The 17,494-nt window shown below is 49.6% G+C and overlaps 1 protein-coding gene across 1 annotated transcript in view; it reads left to right on the forward strand.

Annotated features, from left to right (window-relative positions):
• The window catches only part of LOC110483898 (uncharacterized), a 31,056-nt gene extending 13,930 nt beyond the window's left edge, over window positions 1–17,126 (forward strand). The window contains exon 2 of the mRNA XM_085564440.1: window positions 15,680–17,126. Coding sequence (XP_085420566.1) covers window positions 15,680–16,518 — 839 coding nt within the window. The 3' untranslated portion in view covers window positions 16,519–17,126. The remainder of the gene's footprint in view (window positions 1–15,679) is intronic.
• Window positions 17,127–17,494: the final 368 nt, after the last annotated feature.

Genomic DNA, 17,494 nt, shown 5'->3' on the forward strand with positions numbered 1-17,494 from the left:
GCCCAGGGCTGAGGAGTGGCTGAAGGCCCTTTGGGAGGCTCCCAGCAGAGAGACTGACCAGTCAAAGTCACAGTTCTGGAGTCTTTGTAAATGTTCAAACATTCCTTTGATGATGCTGTGTGTCCCTTTAAACCCAGAATGTTCTGTCATTCTGGGATTACAATTCCTGTTCTGCTTCTCTCATCCCCCTGTTGTCTATAATCAAAACAGAAAAAAAGGATCCTTGCAACAGTGTTAGAGGAGTAAAGTAAAAACCAGACCTTTATTGGAAGTTTCCAGGTATCCCAGGGGGGATGAGGACCATTCAAACTCCGATTTAAACAATTTATTATGGTTGATTAATTAGGATATTTAATAGGAACATCCAATAAGAGATTCAATTGCACCAGTTACACATCCCTGGTTGAACCCATTGGAGTAGGTCCAACGACTTCTTTGCCCAGCTTTTTGTTATCACTGCTCACATTCTAAATCCAAAATGTTCTTCTTATAGGTCCATTTCCTGATAGTAAGACTATGTAGTATTTTAAAAATGTATTTAGAAAATCAGCTTATTGTTCTTAAATCTTGAAGAAAGGTAAGGAAATGTACTATAGTTATTTAAGGATTATTATTATATTATCTATATAAAAGTTGTTAGAGTTCATTAAGAGTTTAATAGAGTTAGGTAAGAATTATAGTTTTAAAACTATTTAATAGTAAATTCCAGAACTACAAATATGTGAAAAATATATAAAAAGCAAAAATCCTGACTTTCCCATCCTGCTCCAAGCAGGAAATAGAAACACTCTCAGGAAAGCTCCTGAACTTTACAGCAATCCCAGGCTTACCTTCTTTGGGAATTGTTCTCCGGAGCTGCCCCCAGTCTGGTCTGGAGCTGGGAGCAGCCCTGCCCCAGCCAGCCCCTCTCAGCAGCAGCACCTGCCCTGCTCAGGGTGGCTCCTTCCCCCCACAGCTCCTGGCCAGCGCTGGGAGCAGCTCCAGGGCCGGCTGAGAGCTGTCCCTGGCAGGCAGCAGAGTCCCTGGCCCAGCACAGCGCCCTGGGCTGCAGGACCCTGCTCTGCAGGACAGCCCTGGGCACCCCTGGCTGCTCTGCACAGGAGATGAGCAGAGAATGCACTCACAGGCTCTGTGGGCATTGGGATGTTCCAGCTTTAGGAGATCTCTCCAGGAGCTGCAGCTGCATTGTCCTGCAGCCAGAGGTTCCTGTGCCAAGGGCTGGCAGTGATTCTGCCCCAGGCACTTCTCAGCCCCTTCCCAGCCCTGACTGATTGAAGCTCTCTGTGTCTCTGTGCTGTGCCCGGGCTGGCTGCAGGCAGTGCCCCAGCCCTGCTGGGCTGGCAGAAGAGCTGCTCAGCAAGAGAAATGTGCTTTTGAAGCTCTGCTTGGTTACCAGGATCACCCTCTGTGCCAGGAGCCCGGCCCAGCTCAGCAGCACAGACACAGCACAAGGACTTTAATGACCCTCTGGGGCTTTGTGCTCAGGCCCTGAACATCAGGCCCTGAGAGGGAGCTGCAGAAACCTCTCCAGAACTCCAAGTCAGAATCCAGCTCCAAAGTTTCTTGGACTTTTAATGGGTCCCACTGAGGGACACGACTGAGAAAGTGTCCCCAGGTCCCAGGCAGAGCAAAGAACTGGAGGCACTGGTGCCAGGTGGGGACAAAGAGGAGCCAAGTCTTGGTGCCCTGGGGCACAGCAGGGTCTGTGCCACCAAGGGCTGTGAGGAGACACCTTGTCCGGAGGCCCTGGGGCCTCCTGGCACAGCCCCAGTCAGGCTGGGCACTGTCAGCCCCTGGTCCTGCCCTCAGCATCCCCCCCATGCCCACATCCCAGTGGCCTCAAGGATCTGCTGGAAGGAGTCCCTGGGGAGCCTTGGTCAGGAATGGCCCTGGGGGCTCCTTCATGCTCCCAGGGACTGCAGGTTTTTCAACGGACTTTGACTTTTCCTTTTACCTTGCAGTCTCTGAGAGCTTTGTGCAATCATGGCCTCCAATATTCTGCTGTAATTAGTCCCTGGAGAGCCTTTGTCAGGAACAACACTCAGTGGGGCCCATTAATGCTTCAAGGTACTTCAGTTTTATTAAGGTACTTGGTGTTTGCCTTTTGATCCACTCTGTGAGAGGTTTGTGCAATCATGGCTCCAATTATCTGCTTTAATGAGTCCCTTTGGATCTTTGTACTGACACTCAGTGGGGCTCATGAATACTTTGAGATTCTTAACTTTTGTAAGGTACTTTGGGTTTTCCTTTCCACATTGAGAGTTCTTTGTGCCATTTTCAGTCTCTGAGAGGTGTTTGTGCCATCCTGGCCTCCAGTTCTCTCCTCCAAGGACTCCATGAAGAGCCTGTGGTATAGATGCACCTTTGTGGTTCCCATTAATACTTTAGACTCCAACCACTTTGGGGTTTTCCTCTGACTTTGACTCCGGGACAGGTTTGTGCTATCTCCTCTCAGGCCCTGAGGTTCCAGGTCTCAGCTCCAAATGCACCACGGGGCTCATTAGGATCAAGCAAGTCCTGACAAACCATGGCTCTGCCTCAATTTCTCTCTGCTCTCATGCAGTTTGTCAGGAAGTTTCTGTAGTGGTTTTGGTTCACCATTTTGAGATTTCTCGGCCAATGCTTCAATGAGTGTGGTGGGTTCAGTGTTGGCTAATTACCAGTGCACTCACTAGAATATACTTACTCATTTCCCGCTGTGAAATAGGATTAGGAGAAAGGCAAAGTAGTCACAGAATTTTAAAAGGGTATAAATAAAATTGTATTAACCATAACTAAAGAACGAGTAATAAGAATTAGAACAAAACTTTCAGAACACTTCCTCTCTCCATACAATCTGACAATGTAAAGAAACAAAACCTAAAATTTTCAATCAGTTTGCCACCTCTAAAATAGTCTTTCTTCACTTCACTTAGGGAGAGAAGTTCTTCTTGTTAATGTTATGGAGACTTCTCCACAACAAAACAGTTATCTCATGGCTTTTTATTTCCACTAATAGCAGCTGACTGGAAAAATCTGCAATTGTTAACTCCCTCCCATCTTTTCCCATCTTTTCCCACAGCTGTGCTTATGGGCCATGCCAAGTTATGGGGTATTAGTTTTGAGATTTGCTGTTTAAGAGCAACAGTTCTCTTCATCTCTTTCTGAAATCATCTTCATCTCTGGGAACAGAGGTCTTCTCTCCCTGAGGACACAGGGTCTCATCACTCTTCTCTCTTTCAGTGTTCAAACCTCTCATGGGATCGCAGCTATTTCAACATTTGCTTACTTTAGCACAGAGGCCTTTGCTGAAACAAGTCATCTCTCCATGTTTTCAATGCCTTACAGGGAAAAAGAGAGTCTGATGTATCAATGACATCCTTCTCCATAGCTTTAGCAGAGGATTTCAGCCCCAAGATCAAGGCATCTCCTCATCCCTCCCATCTGGGACTCAACTTCCTCTCCGGTGACCTCGGTGTGTTCATGTTGCTCCTCTGTGTGCCTGCCCTGTGTCCTTTTCTCTCACTGGAGGGAGGATGGCAGCATTGGCAGAGTCAATATCTGCCCGGGGCTGCAGATGGTTCCGTGAGCCCGGCTGGGCTCAGTGGCCAATTCTAATTTTGGCCATGGACCCTGCACATGAAGACCAGTTCTTTTCCATAGGAATGAAGGAACAGAGCCCCACTGTTTTAGGGGCAGAAGAGGCCTGACCACCAGAGGACAAGGGCAGCCAGAGCTGCCAGATTTTATTCTCAGGCATGCCCCTTGATTATAGGGCATGTTTTAGGGAGAATGTCAGTATTGGCTATGGGCATCTGAAAAGATGGAGAGTTCTTTTCCATAGCAAGGAATGTGCAGATCCCCAGTGCTCCAGGAGCTGATGAGAGGCAGCCCTTGACATCCCAAGATCAGCCAGACCTGTCAGGCGGCCCCTGGCAGGCCAACCCAGCCAGACCTGTTCCATGTTCCCTCACTTCCATGGGGCCCCACAGTGTCCCAATGGTCCCTTGCTTCCAGGAGGCCCTGAGGTGTCACAATGTCCCCTTGGTGACACCAGGCCCTGCAGGGTCAGAATGGTCTCCATGGTTCCATCAGGCCCCACCGAGTCATAATGGTCTCTGGGTCCATGAAGCCCCATGGTGTCACCATGGCCCCTTGGTTCCATGGGCTCCAGTGGTGCCACAATGATCCCCTCGGTTCCATGAGGTGCCCACAGTGTCACAGTGATCTCCATGGGAAGGAAAGAACCGAGCCCCAGTGTGGTGGGGGCAGCCACCAGAGGCCAAGGCCAGACAGCCTTGATGGTACTGACAGATTTTGCCTGGGAGTAACCCTTGGATATAGGGAATTTTAGAGGTGGAATCCCAAATTCAGACATGGACACTCAGAGGGGAACAGCTGTTCTTTGCATGGGAAGAAAAGCACAGAACACCGGTGTTTGAGGAGCAGATGAAAGGTGGCCACCAGAGCCCTAAGGCAGCCAGACCTCTCTGTTCTGGTAGCTTTTGTCTGAAAGCAACTCTTGGATATATGGAATTTGGGAGGTAGAACCGCAAGTACGGCCATTTCTGTGTAGATAAGAAGGACGGTTCTTTTCCATAGGAAGGAAAGCACAGAGCCCCAATGTTTCAAAAGCAGATGAGAGGCAGCCCGTGTGTTTCAGAAGAGACCAAGGGCAGCCAGACCTTTCTGTCCTGGCTGCTTTCACTTGGGGCATCCTTGGATGTACAGAGTTTTGGACATGGAATCCCAGTTTTGGCCATGGGCACCTAGACCAGATGAATTATTTTTTCCTATAAGAAAAAGAAGTGTGAAATCCAAGTGTCCTGGAAGAAGATGAGAGGTGGCCCCCCTTAGGCCAAGCCAGCCAGACCTTGGCACCTTTCATCTAGGAGCTATCCTTGGACACAGGGCATTTTGGAGGGCAAATCTCAATTTTGGCTGTGGGCACCTGGACAGGAAGAAGAGTTCTTTTCATAAGGAAGGAAAGCACAGAGCCTCAGTGTTTCAGAGGCACATGAGTGCCAGCCCTCAGAAGCCAAGGCCAGCCAGACATGTCTCTGACCTATCTTAGCTGCTTTTGTCTGGGAGCTATCCTTGGATATAGGAAATTCTGGAGGCAGATGAAGAGAGCCTGACAGAGGAATGGTTGTACAACAGGGGACATGATACTGTAAAATTAATCCAAATAGGGAGGGCTATGTGACTGCTGCAAAGTTTGCATGACCCTGAAGAGTAGATGGTGTGCAGAAAGCAGGATATTGAAACTGCTTGGTATGTAGAAGTAGATAGAGAAGAACAAAGAAGTACTAAGCTGTTCTAACTGCAAGGCCAGCTGGACAGGCAAGTATCATTCACAAAGATACTTTTAAGATAATAGTACAAGTCACATAGCATCCAATCATGAGCTCGGCTTTTGCAATATGTATGAGCTAATTAACGAACATATATAAACTGTGTAATCTGTCACAATAAACTGAGACTTGATGATCATGATATCATGAGTCTTGTCTCCCGCGGCACCCTCCAACAGGCAGATGCCAAATTTTGGCCATGGGTGCATAGTTGAGATGGATGATTTCATCTCATAAGAAAGAAAAGCACATGGTCCAAGAGTTTCAAAGGCAGAAAAGAGGTGGCTCCCTGGGTGGCCAAGGCACCCAGAGTTGTTTCTCCTGGCAGATTTCATCTGGGAACAATCTTTGCAATATAAGGAAATTTGGAGAAGGAATCCCAGTTTTGTCCCTGGGTCCCTGAAGGAGAAGGACAGTTCTCTCCCATAGGAAGGAAAGCCCAGAGCCCCAGGGCTTCAGGGGCAGATGAGAAGCAGCTCTTGACATGCCAAAGTCAGCCGGACCTGTCAGGTGGTCCCCAGGAGGCCCAGCCAGCCAGACCTGTTCCATGTGCCCTTGGTTCCATGGGACCCCACAGTGTTACAATGGTCTCCTTGGTTCCATCAGGCCCTGGAGTGTCACGATGTTCCCCTTGCTTCTGCAGTGTCACAATGACCCCCGTGCTTCCTTGCAGTGTCACAATGGCTTCGTGGTTCCACAAAGCCCTGATGTGTCACAATAGCCCCTTGGCTCCGTGTGCCCTCGCTGTGTCACAACGGCTCCTCTGTGACACTGCGGCTGCACAAGGTCACCATGGACCCTTGGTTCTTTGGGGTCTCTGAGTTCACAATGGTCTCCTTGATTCCATGAGGCAGCACAGTGTCACCATGGCCCCTTGGTTCCATGAGGTTCCCCAGTGTCACCGTGGTCGCTGTCAGATGCGGTGGTGTGTTTTTCTTTCATTTGATATTTGTTTAATATCTGTTTCCCCCCCCCAACCCCCCTTTCCCTGCCCCTTTCCCTAGAACCTTCCCTGTCATTCATTCTAGCCCCCTCCTCAGCTTCCAGATGTTAGTTCTGCCCTAAACTCCTCCCCTGCTATTCCCTCATTGGTTACTGTTCCTACACCCGTCCTCCTGAGTTCTGTATAAAACCTTTGCCCCCCCGCCCGCCGGGGTCTTGGGGCTCATGGAATAAAACCATCCCGTTCACCCCCCAAGTCCCGTGTCGCCTTCGTCTGTCCCCGTGCCACGAACTGAACTGCAGAGCTTGCGGGGGAAAGCGGCCGCCCGTTCTCTTCCCTCACCACCCAGCCTGGCACGGCTCGGAGTGCCGCGGCGAGGAGCGCATGCCGCGCCACAACATATGGTAGCGAGAGGATGGTTCCCTCCTTCGTCTTGTAAAAAAACCGGGCAGATTCGTGGGGGCGCCCGCCTCACAGAAGAAGAAGGAGGGAAGAGGAACATCTACGGCCGTAAAAGCTCTGCCTGATGCTAAGAGGAGCTGAGCGCCGAGCGAAAAACTGACGCTCCGGGACCCTCTTTGTTCTCGCCATCTTCCCGCCCGGGAGCAGCCGCGCTGCACGGGCAGCCGGGCTGCAGAGCTTTTTGGCGGGCAGACTTACCCGAGGACACAGAGAGCGGTTTTGGCAGCGGCTCGGGAGAGCCTGAAGAAAGGCTGATCGAGAAGAGGTTAGTTCCTCGGTCAGCATCTGCAGTGAGACCACCGGAGGCTGATAGTGGCCGAAACCAAAGCTTCGGGGACGAGTCTTGGTTTAACGGGAACACCCAGGCTTCCGGAAGGGCCAAACCGAAAGAGAAGGAACATCCCCAGTTTTTAGCGCGACTTTTCCATCGAGTCGAGGAGAAGATTCAAGTCATCTCCGTCCGAGCCTGCAAGGTAAGGTGGGCTACACGGGGTGGGGATCGCCCCGACGGGCGGCTGGGTCTGCCACTTTTTTTTTTCTCGCGTTTTAACCCCCGTCTGCGCCCAGACTGGGGCTGTAGCCGTGCATGTCCCTGGCAAGCGGGTGGGTTTTCTTTTTCTGGGGGAAGCTAGCACTGAGTGCTATCCTTCGCCTAGTCTTCTGTGGGGACCTAGATTAGATCGCTTTTTCTTCTCCTCGAAAAAGTTGTCTTCTCTATCCTCCCCTCCCCATTCTGGGCTGGACGGAGGGGGTAGAAAAGACACCAGTAGGGATCAGCTAAGAGGGCGACACGTTAGCTATAGGAGAGTTGTTAAAAAGGGCCCTTTACACCCACGCATTGCGCCGACATCCAGCTGCGTCGGGCGGCCCCCCCCCCCCCCATAAATTTCCCCTTTTTGCTTCTGTGAAGCTCCCTATGCCCCCATCCCGTCGGACTTTCCTAAAACCCTTTCCTATCCTCCCTTGGGGATTGCTGTGGCCGAGCCGCCCCAAGTGCCCTGCCGGACACTGCTCAGGCCAAGTGCAGTGTATCTGGCACCCCCTCCCAAGATGGCGCTGGCCACGCCGCTCGGGACCCATTTCCCGCCTTGACCCTTCTTTTCCGCCCCTGGTTTCCCGCCAGTCCCATTTCTCCCCCAATAGCCCTGCACCGTCCCTGCACGAGGCTAGTCCCTATTGTGGGGAGGCGGGGTTGGATATTCCCCCATCCTTCTTCGGGCTCGTCCTCCGGGGGGAGGGTCGGGAGGGATCTTCTCCCGAGGAAATGGAGCCGAAACCCGGGACTGGGGATCCGTCATTTTGTCTTCCCCCTAAAATGGCGGCGCCCCGGTCCACCCCTTACCGATACCCCCTGTTAATCATGGCAATCACTAATTAAGTGATTGTCTGATTCCCCTATCCTATTCCTTAATGTACCCTACCCAATACTCCTTTTTATTTAACTACGAATTCCTCTTTTTGCTTTTGATTATTTTTGAATAATCTGTTTGTTGAGTTATATTTTATAGAAAAAAAAATCATCCCAGTTAATTAATACTCAAGATATTATGCCCACCTCTCAAACGGACATTCAAATTGAACAAACCACATCGCTATCTGCTAACTCTACTTTAAGACAAGCGCCGTTATCCGCTGACTCTGCTTTAAGAATTTAAAAAGCTAAACATCGCAAGCACCGCGACGAAGCAAATTCTAAATCAGATGAAGTCACAAATCCTGCTGTGCTTTGTACCCTTAATTTGGACTTTGATTTAGGACAATTTTATATATTCCAGATAAAGTTTTTATATGTTTCATATGTTGTAATCACAATTAGTTTATCATTTTTTAATGTCTTTCAATTTATGTTTTTTTAATAATATGTAATGTTACAATTTGATTTTATATTAAGTTGTTTTGTTGTAATTATAATTAATTCAGTCTTTTCTGATATTTTTTAACTTAAAGGCTGTGTTTAACCATTATTGCTACAGGAATCACTCAGCTACTATATCGCTTCAGGCTTGCTGCATTGCTGCGAAATTTAAAAATTTATTAGTTATATTTAGTTGATCTTTTATTATATTTAATTCCAATAATTCCATTTAATTATTTTATTCAAATTAGATAGTTGTAATTTTAATCATTCTAATTAAATTTTTTAGTTTAATTTCTGTCAATTATTTCATTCTATTTCAATTATTTACATTATTTACATTATTTTAGATTGTTACTCAGAGCAGCAAAACAGCAAGTTTTGTGCAGTCTTGTGTCTAATTTAGGCTGTTACTACTCTTCCTGCCCTATAAATGTAATAATGTGTCTTTCATGTCCTTTAAGTAATTTACAATGTTATCATATGATTTTATATTATTTGCATGTTTTATTAATTTGCTTAAACCACAAAATTCTCCTTCTTTTTGTAAAGGAAAAGAGGGAGATGCGGTGGTGTGTTTTTCTTTCATTTGATATTTGTTTAATATCTGTTTCCCCCCCCCCCAACCCCCCTTTCCCTGCCCCTTTCCCTAGAACCTTCCCTGTCATTCATTCTAGCCCCCTCCTCAGCTTCCAGATGTTAGTTCTGCCCTAAACTCCTCCCCTGCTATTCCCTCATTGGTTACTGTTCCTACACCTGTCCTCCTGAGTTCTGTATAAAACCTTTGCCCCCCCGCCCGCCGGGGTCTTGGGGCTCATGGAATAAAACCATCCCGTTCACCCCCCAAGTCCCGTGTCGCCTTCGTCTGTCCTCGCGCCACGAACTGAACTGCAGAGCTTGCGGGGGAAAGCAGCCGCCCGTTCTCTTCCCTCACCGCCCAGCCTGGCACGGCTCGGAGTGCCGCGGCGAGGAGCGCATGCCGCGCCACAACAGTCAGAGGCTGGATGAGATCCATGTCCCGAGACACCTTGGGATGCTCGGAATGCCCGTGCGGGGCCGGGGCCGGGTCAGGCCTTGGTTTGTGGTGGGACAGAGCCCCGCCCCCAGCCTGGCCTGGCCGAGCTGTCAATCACACACCAGGGCCGGTGCTGATTGGCTGAGCTGTCAATCAATCACACACCAGCAGCTGGTGCCTCCCCTGACTCTGATTGGTCAATCACCTGGCAGTCCCACCCCAGGGGCGGGCCCATGGAGGCTCAGGGGGTTAAAAGCCAGAGCACGAGGCCAGCCCATGGTCTGGATCCTGCCTTCTCCTGGGGTTCCTCTGTTAGCGATGCTGGAACCCGAGCAGTTGGTGCCTGTGTGTGTCTTTCTTAGATCTCCTGCCTTTCTGCTGTTCTCTGTTTCTTCTTCTAATCCTACTTACCTGAAACATTTTTGGAAAAATTAACATCTTAAGGGTTAAACTTTTTAGGTTAAATTGCTTAAGTTAATGAAGTTAATGCAAAATTAAGAGATTTATGTTGAAGTGGATGTTGTATTAAAGTCTTTGCTAAACTTCCTTGACTGTCTATATTTTGCCAATAAAATTTTGTGCCATTTTGAGCTCTTAGCTCTGCTCATTAGAGCATGGTGCTGGTATCACTGAGGCTGTAGGTTCAGTCCATGTGTGGGCCGTACAATGAAGAGCTGGACTTGACAATCCTGGTGGGTCCCTTCCTACCAAGAATATTCTTTGCATCTGGCTATGTTGAGATTATCTGGTTGGTGTTCCTCCTGTGCACCAAACTCAAGTAAAGGAACCTTTGGTGACCCCCAGCATTTCAGTGTTCTGGGGTGTTACAGCCCTGCACACTCACAATGGCCTCTTGTCTCCATGAGGCCCCACAGTGTCACCCTGGCCCCTTCGATCCATGGGCCCAACAGTGCCACAATGATCCCCTTGGTTCCACGGGCCCTACAGTGCCTCAGTGATTCCCTTGGATCCACAACTTCCCACAGTGTCACACCGGCCCCTTGGCTCCATGAGGATCTGCAGGGTCACACAGGTTTGTGACATTTGTCCTTGCTGCCCCTCACATCCCCCTTACCCACAAACAGCCCCGAGCCACCCGTGAGGGACAGGCCCTGCTGTGCCAGGCTGGGCTCAGGGCTTGGCCTTTCTGCTTCCCCCAGCCAGCCCAGGCCTTGCTCAGCATTGCAGTTCCCTGCTCTGAGCCTTGGGCTCCCTGCAATCCTGGCCTCAAGGATCTGCTCTCACCAGTCCCTGGGAGCCTTTGGAAGTCCCTGCCCTCAGTGGGGCCCAGTGATGCTCCAAAGGACTTGGAGTTTTGCCCCTGACTCCTTGAGCAGCTTCTTCAGCCTTCTCTCAGTGCCTGAGGGTTCTGGACTCAGCCCCAAATCCACCATGGGGATCATCAAAATGCAGGAATCCTTCAGGGCCGCTTTGTCTTCATTCAATTGTCTGCAAATCTCCAGGGCTTGTGCAGCTGATTGGAGTCAGTTTGGAGTCCTTGTAAGGAGGAATATTTCCAAGTGCACCTCCTGAATTTTTTTCTTTAATCAAGTGAGTATTCTTAGTTTCCAGTTCAGAGAAGAGCTGATAGAAGCATTCCCCTGGTGACCTTGATGCTCAGTGTCTCCTTAGGAGGTCTGGGCATGTAGAAGAATGAGCCGCTTGAGGGCTGACCCTGTTTGGACAAGCTGCTCCTCACCCCCAGCCTCACCATGTCTGACATCGCCCACCTGGCACTGACATCCCTGTGCCCTGCAGCAGAACCTTGTCCCTGAGCTCTGCAGCTCCATGTCCCAGCCCATTGCACCGTGTCCCACCTGCTCTCCTCAGGGCTCTGCCTGCACACAGGCCCAGGAGAAGTTTTCCTTTTGGGAAATAAAGAATGGAAAAGCCTGAGCAGGTTTCCTAAACAACAAACCCCACTCAGTAGCCACCTGTTTAGTACAGGCTGCCTGGAATGGTGTCACCTTTCTACAAGGGACAGTGTGACTAGAAATGATCTCTGGAAGCAGAATTCTTGGAGTCTCCCAGCTGAATTCTCTGTCCGGGCCCTTTCCCTGGATCTCTGTTGCAGATGGAAGCTGGTGGTGCCACCCTCACCTTTAACCGTCTTTGGAATGCAAACAGATGTTCCCAGGTCTGTTAAGCAGGATTTGCTCAATGTTTCTATAAATCTTTTGTGTTCCCCATGGAATGAAGGGGCCATTTTGGAACTGAGGGGGTGACATGGAAGCAAGGAGTCAATTGTGACCCTGGGGTCCCATGGAACCAAGGGGCCAAAGTGACACAGCAGGGCCACGTGGATCCAGTGGTCCATTGTGACACTGTGGATCCAAGGAGACCATGGAGACACCCCCAGAACCTCATGGAACCAAGGAGTCCATGGTGACCCAGCGGGGCTGCATGGAGCCAATGGTCCATGCTGACACTGCCCATCCAAGGAGGCCATTTGGACACTGTGGAAGCTCATGGAGCGAGGTGGCCATTGTGACACCAAAGAACTTCATGACACCAAATATCCATGGGGACATAGCAGGGCATCATGGAACCCAGGAACCGCTGTTGGCAGTGCGAAAACTCCTGGAACCAGGGACTGTTGTGGCACTGCAGCACCAACACAGCTGCTGCATCTTGTCCCCTGCCCTGCACAGCTCCTTGGGAGGCACGGCAGGAGCAGCACCCTGGGACCCTCAGGAATGCCCCTCTAAAATCCATGGCACACACTCCCAGGGGGTGGAATTCCAGTTCCCAGCCAGGAAAAGATGTTCCTGCCCTTGAAGGCAAAGCTCCTGTGGAAGAGCCAAAAGCCAGTGACATTTTACTGCCAGCCTTCATAATTTCACCCGTAGTTGTTGCAGCTCATGGATTGGGAATTAAATCAGGGCAGGGCCTTTGGTGGGAGCTGCCCTGGTTCAAAGGAGACACTGAGAGAGAAACAGAGCAGGCAAAGAGAGGCAGGAGAGAAAGGAGGTGTTTTAGTTTGGAATGACAGGTGTCTGCTAAGGAAGGCAGGGGACTCCCCTGAAATGGAAAAATGTAGACTCTTTCTGAATTTGCAATAAATTGGAAATTAAGGGGGGCTGTTGGGTAAAAATATGGGAGCAGGAATAAGAGTTTTTTATTAGGAAGAAAATAAAAGGATAAACATTTCAGTTAACTAAAACAACACTGACAAAGTCAGAATGCAACCTCACACCCTGTTGGACAGGGTGTTGGCCACAGTCTAATTGGAACTGTGGGTGCGGTCCTCCAGGAGTGTCAGGTGTGGTTCTGTTGGAGAAGTGATCCTGTAGGAATGGGAATCTTCTTCTAAAGAGGAAGAGGCAGCTGTTCCTCTGAGAAATCCAGCCCAGAAAAAGCTGTGTTGGTGGGCCAGAATCTCAAGACTAGATGCAGGTAGGAATGCTTGGCTCCTCCCTCTGGGCAGAGCATCTCACAATGGGATGTTACAGTTCTTATCAGTCATGCAGTGACAATAGCCCATTATCAGCAGATGTCTCCCCTGAGGGAGGATTGATTGTGGAAGAGATAAGGAAAAACTGCCCACTTAACACAGGACAACTGCCATACAGATGGCAAATAGAACACATCTTGCTTTTCAGTCTGGGACAGGAGGACACAAAAAAAATCAGCTGAGAAGGCAGCACTCTGAAAAGCAAACCAGAACTGACAGAAAATGAATGGGACAGAAATCAATAATTCTGATAGTTTTATTTACTATCAAAATAAATCACACCCACCCGTCCCCACACAATCCTGATCCCACACCCTCAAATTTGGATCTCACTTCTTCTGATCTCCTTCCAACTACATCTCATCCTGGAGGCTGTGGAATCATGTAATTTTGGCATGGGAGTGAGGTGGGAACCAGCCATTTTGAGGTGGGTTGTAGCCAGTTTGGAGTAAGACTGTGGGGCTTCCAGGGGGATTGAGTCATTTTGAGGTGAAAGAGCAATCCACCTTGGATTTTGGAGTGCAAAGATATGGAGAATACTGCCATATATCCTCCAAGAACACACAAATCCTCCAGAATACATTTCCAAACCATAAATTCCACCTCAAATACCTCTTAATTGGTGGGACTTTTGACATCTCTGGTCAATACTCTTTTTAGTAATTTTTCAGGTGTTTTTAAGTGATAAAGACAAATCAGTACAAAATTAGGGCCAAACCAAAACCAGAGACCCCTTGAGCATCCCTCGGGCACTGGACAAAACAAACTCAGCAGAAATGAAACTTAACCCTCTATAAAATGCCTTGAGGAAGATTTGCTCTTCCCAAAAGTCACTTGTGATGGAAACCCAAACAAATCCCACACATGAATAAACCATAAACAGAAGCAATTCTGTGGCAATTCCAAATTTCATCAGTTCCAGCAGAGCTCCAATTCAGATGCTGGCAGACTCCAAAGAGGAAAAGTGGAAATTTGGCCCAATACAAATTATTAAAAAAAAGTAAAGGTCGTGTAGCTGTCACAAAGGTGACAGAGACAAAGTAAATAATGATTCTCATATTTGGAAAAGCACCCACGCCTCTGAATTCAGAAGTTATTTGAGATTTACTTACTTGAGCTGGGCTTCCTGTAGGACTTTTGGTAGCCTTGTATTTCTCACCTTGGGGTGAATGATCCTTGTCAGTCTTGCTGGTATTATTTGGCTCCTTTCTTCCAGTGATTTTAACAGACTTTTCAAGGTATGACAAGAAAATATTTCCTTTACACTGGCCACCCATAACAGCCATTTTCCTCATAAGTTCTCCCAAAATTTGCTCAGAGGAAGCTGCATCCAAGTTTCCAAGAGTTCCTCCAGAAAGAGGCAGAACCTCCTCAGAGGAGGGAACCAGGCTGTTGTCAAACACGCTTGGGGTCAGACAACAGTGCCCTGAACTCACTGTGCAAAATAATATTGCAATCTGGGTAATAAAATTGTTAAAGAGATGCCTCTGCCCCAATTAAGGTGCTCACAAGACCAAATCCAAAGTGGATTTTATTGAACAGTAAATGTGAGGTAGAGAGAGATGCAAAGAAAGAGAAAAGGGGGGAGAGCAAGGGAGTGACAAGGACAGAGATCTCCCCTGAAGCAGGGCAAGTGTGACATTGTCCCCTGTGTGCGTGGCCTTCCCAGGGTGGGGGTTTTACACCTGAGCCAGTTTGGGTAAGGGGGGTGGTGTTCACCCCCCACCCCGAGCAGGGATTGCCTCACTGTTTCAGGTTACAGTGTCAGATGTAACCAAAAGTGTTTTCAGTCCCCATCTCCATAAACTGTTATCAACAGGTGGGGCAGTGTTCTTTATCTCTTCCATGCCTCAGCCCTGATAATGCCCTCCAGGGGCCATCTTCTGTTAATGGGCCATTGAGTGTCACTGCAGCACTGATAAAATTATATCATCCCATTGTGGGATGCTCCGCCCAGGGGGAGGAACCAAGCATTCCTGCCGGGATATAATCTCACCATTTGCAACACCACAACCACCTTGCCTACTGGATTCCCAGAGGACAAGAGCTCCATAACCACCACTGGACCTTCAGAGGAAGACCAGACCCTTCTACAGGATCACTGCTTTGACAGAATCACGTTCATCACTCCAGCTGGACTGCAGCCACCATTTCATCAGACTGCTACCACCACCCTGAGCAACGGGGTGTCAGGTTATATCCTCACTCTGTGAGTTTAAGGCAGTGTTTCTGTATCATTGCCTTGATCTTAATTTTCTTACTCAATTGTCATTCTGGCTTAGACTCTCTCCCTGGTTTGCCTTCAAACCAGTACAAAACTCACTGTGCTCATCACTTGTTTTCCTCCCAAAACAGGATTTCCCATACCCAAACATTCACCAGATGGAGAAGGTTGCAAGGAAGAGGAAGATGCCCTGGGACACCGAGGCAGGTGAGGAGGAAGTCAGTGCCCCTTTCCCCCTCTCTCCTGCTCCATCTCCCAGCCCAGCACAGGCCCCAGCTGCAGGACAGCCCCGCTGCCGGTGCCCTCCTGCCGGGGACGCACTGGGGGGATCTCCTTGCCCTTCCCTGTGGCATGGAGGCAAATCCCATCCTCTCCTTGTCCTTCCTCCTCCAGACAAGGAGCTGAGGATGGAGAGCAGGAAGGAGAAATCCCCACGGCAGAACCTCATGGAAGAGGCAATTTTGAGCAACTCCACAGCGCAGGAATCCAACAGGGAGGAAAATCCCTGGAGATCTCACAGGAGGAGGGGCTGCAAGCCCAGTCATGGATGCTCTGAGGAGGAAAGACCCACTCTGGGCCAGGAAGGTGGGCAGAGCTTCAGCCAGAGCTCGGAGCTGGTTGTCCCTGTGAGGCTTCCTGATGGGGAGAAGCCCTACAAGTGCTTGGAGTGTGGGAAGAGCTTCAGGAAGAGCAACAGTCTGAAACTGCACATGATGATCCACACCGGGGAATGGCCCTACGAGTGTGGGGAGTGTGGGAAGGGATTCAGCTACAGCTCTGCCCTTATCAAGCACCAACGCATCCACACTGGGGAGAGGCCATATGAGTGTCCCGAGTGTCAGAAGAGGTTTCAGACCAGCTCCAATCTCTTTGTACATCATCGGATTCACACGGATGAAAGGCCCTTCCGCTGCCCTGACTGCGGGAAGGGCTTCAAGCGTAACTGCGACCTCATCACACGCCAGCGCATCCACACTGGGGAGAGGTCCTACATGTGCCCCACTTGTGGGAAGAGGTTTCAGAGCAGCTCAAATCTCCTCCTCCATGAGCAGATTCACACCGAGGAGAGGCGCTTCCTCTGCCCCGACTGTGGCAAGGGCTTCAAGCACAAGTGCAACCTTGTCAGCCACCAACGCATCCACACTAGGGAGAGGCCCTACTTGTGTCCCCAGTGTGGGAAGAGCTTCACCCAAAGCTCTCACTTCACCAAACACCAACGGAGCCACCAGTAAAGGAGGCCCTGCAAATTCCCCAGCTGCAGGAAGAGCTTTGTGCACTGCTCCAGCTTCATCCACCATTGGAGGACCATGTTGGGAAGAGCCCTGGTGATCCATGTTCCCTGTGATCCATGCTGGGAAAACACCTGTCCCTTTTCCTGCCCCTGCCAATTGCAGTAGGGGACTTGGGAAAAGCCCCCCCGAATATGCCTTGGGAAGAGGCTGTTGTATAAATTCCCGCCTCCAAGCTGCCCATCGAATCTACCACCCCCCTTATGTTATGTAACTGTCAGTTATGTCCATCTTTATGTCAATCATTTTTTGTACTTGCCTTTAGTTCCAGAATGTTCCTAAGTTCTCTGTCTGTAATTGGCTCTTCCCCGGTTATCACCCCCTTCCCTCATCCCCATTTGCTGTACCCCAATTATTCCATCCCAACTCCTCCTCCGAACCCCATTCCTACTGGACCCTTTGTACCCTGTCCCTCCTATTTGCCACCTGTTATAAGCCCCACCCCGCCCCTTATTCGGGGCTCTCGGAGCCTGCTCCCTTGCCGAGCGGACGGGTCGCGGATCCTCCCTGACACCCAGCCCTCAGCGAATAAAGCAGCGTCTGAGAGACGACCTGCCGTGGTGTACGCATTCTTATTACCACCGTATCGGCGGAGCCTCCGTACCGGAGAGCCGCGCCCCGATACTGCCAATGACCTGATGTGGGATTGAAGAACATGAGGGTCTGGCCATGGCCCTGTCACTACATTCACTCCCACCTCAGGTCATTGCCAGGGCAGGAAAGGGACTCTCTCTCTCTCTTTCCCTGAGGAGACGGGTGTCCTTTCCATGCAGGAGGAAAAACGTGGCCAGGAAGATACAATTGATGGTGATGTGGTTTTGTCTGTAAATAGTTTTTCTTACCCCTTCTGTTGCCAATATTTTTTCTGTTTCTGTTTGTTCCTTATCTCATTGCTGTTCCCAGTAAATTGTTCTTATCC

The sequence above is a fragment of the Lonchura striata genome, chromosome 33 (genome assembly GCF_050655825.1).
Source record: "Lonchura striata isolate lonStrDom1 chromosome 33, ASM5065582v1, whole genome shotgun sequence".
Classification (NCBI taxonomy): Eukaryota; Metazoa; Chordata; class Aves; order Passeriformes; family Estrildidae; genus Lonchura; species Lonchura striata.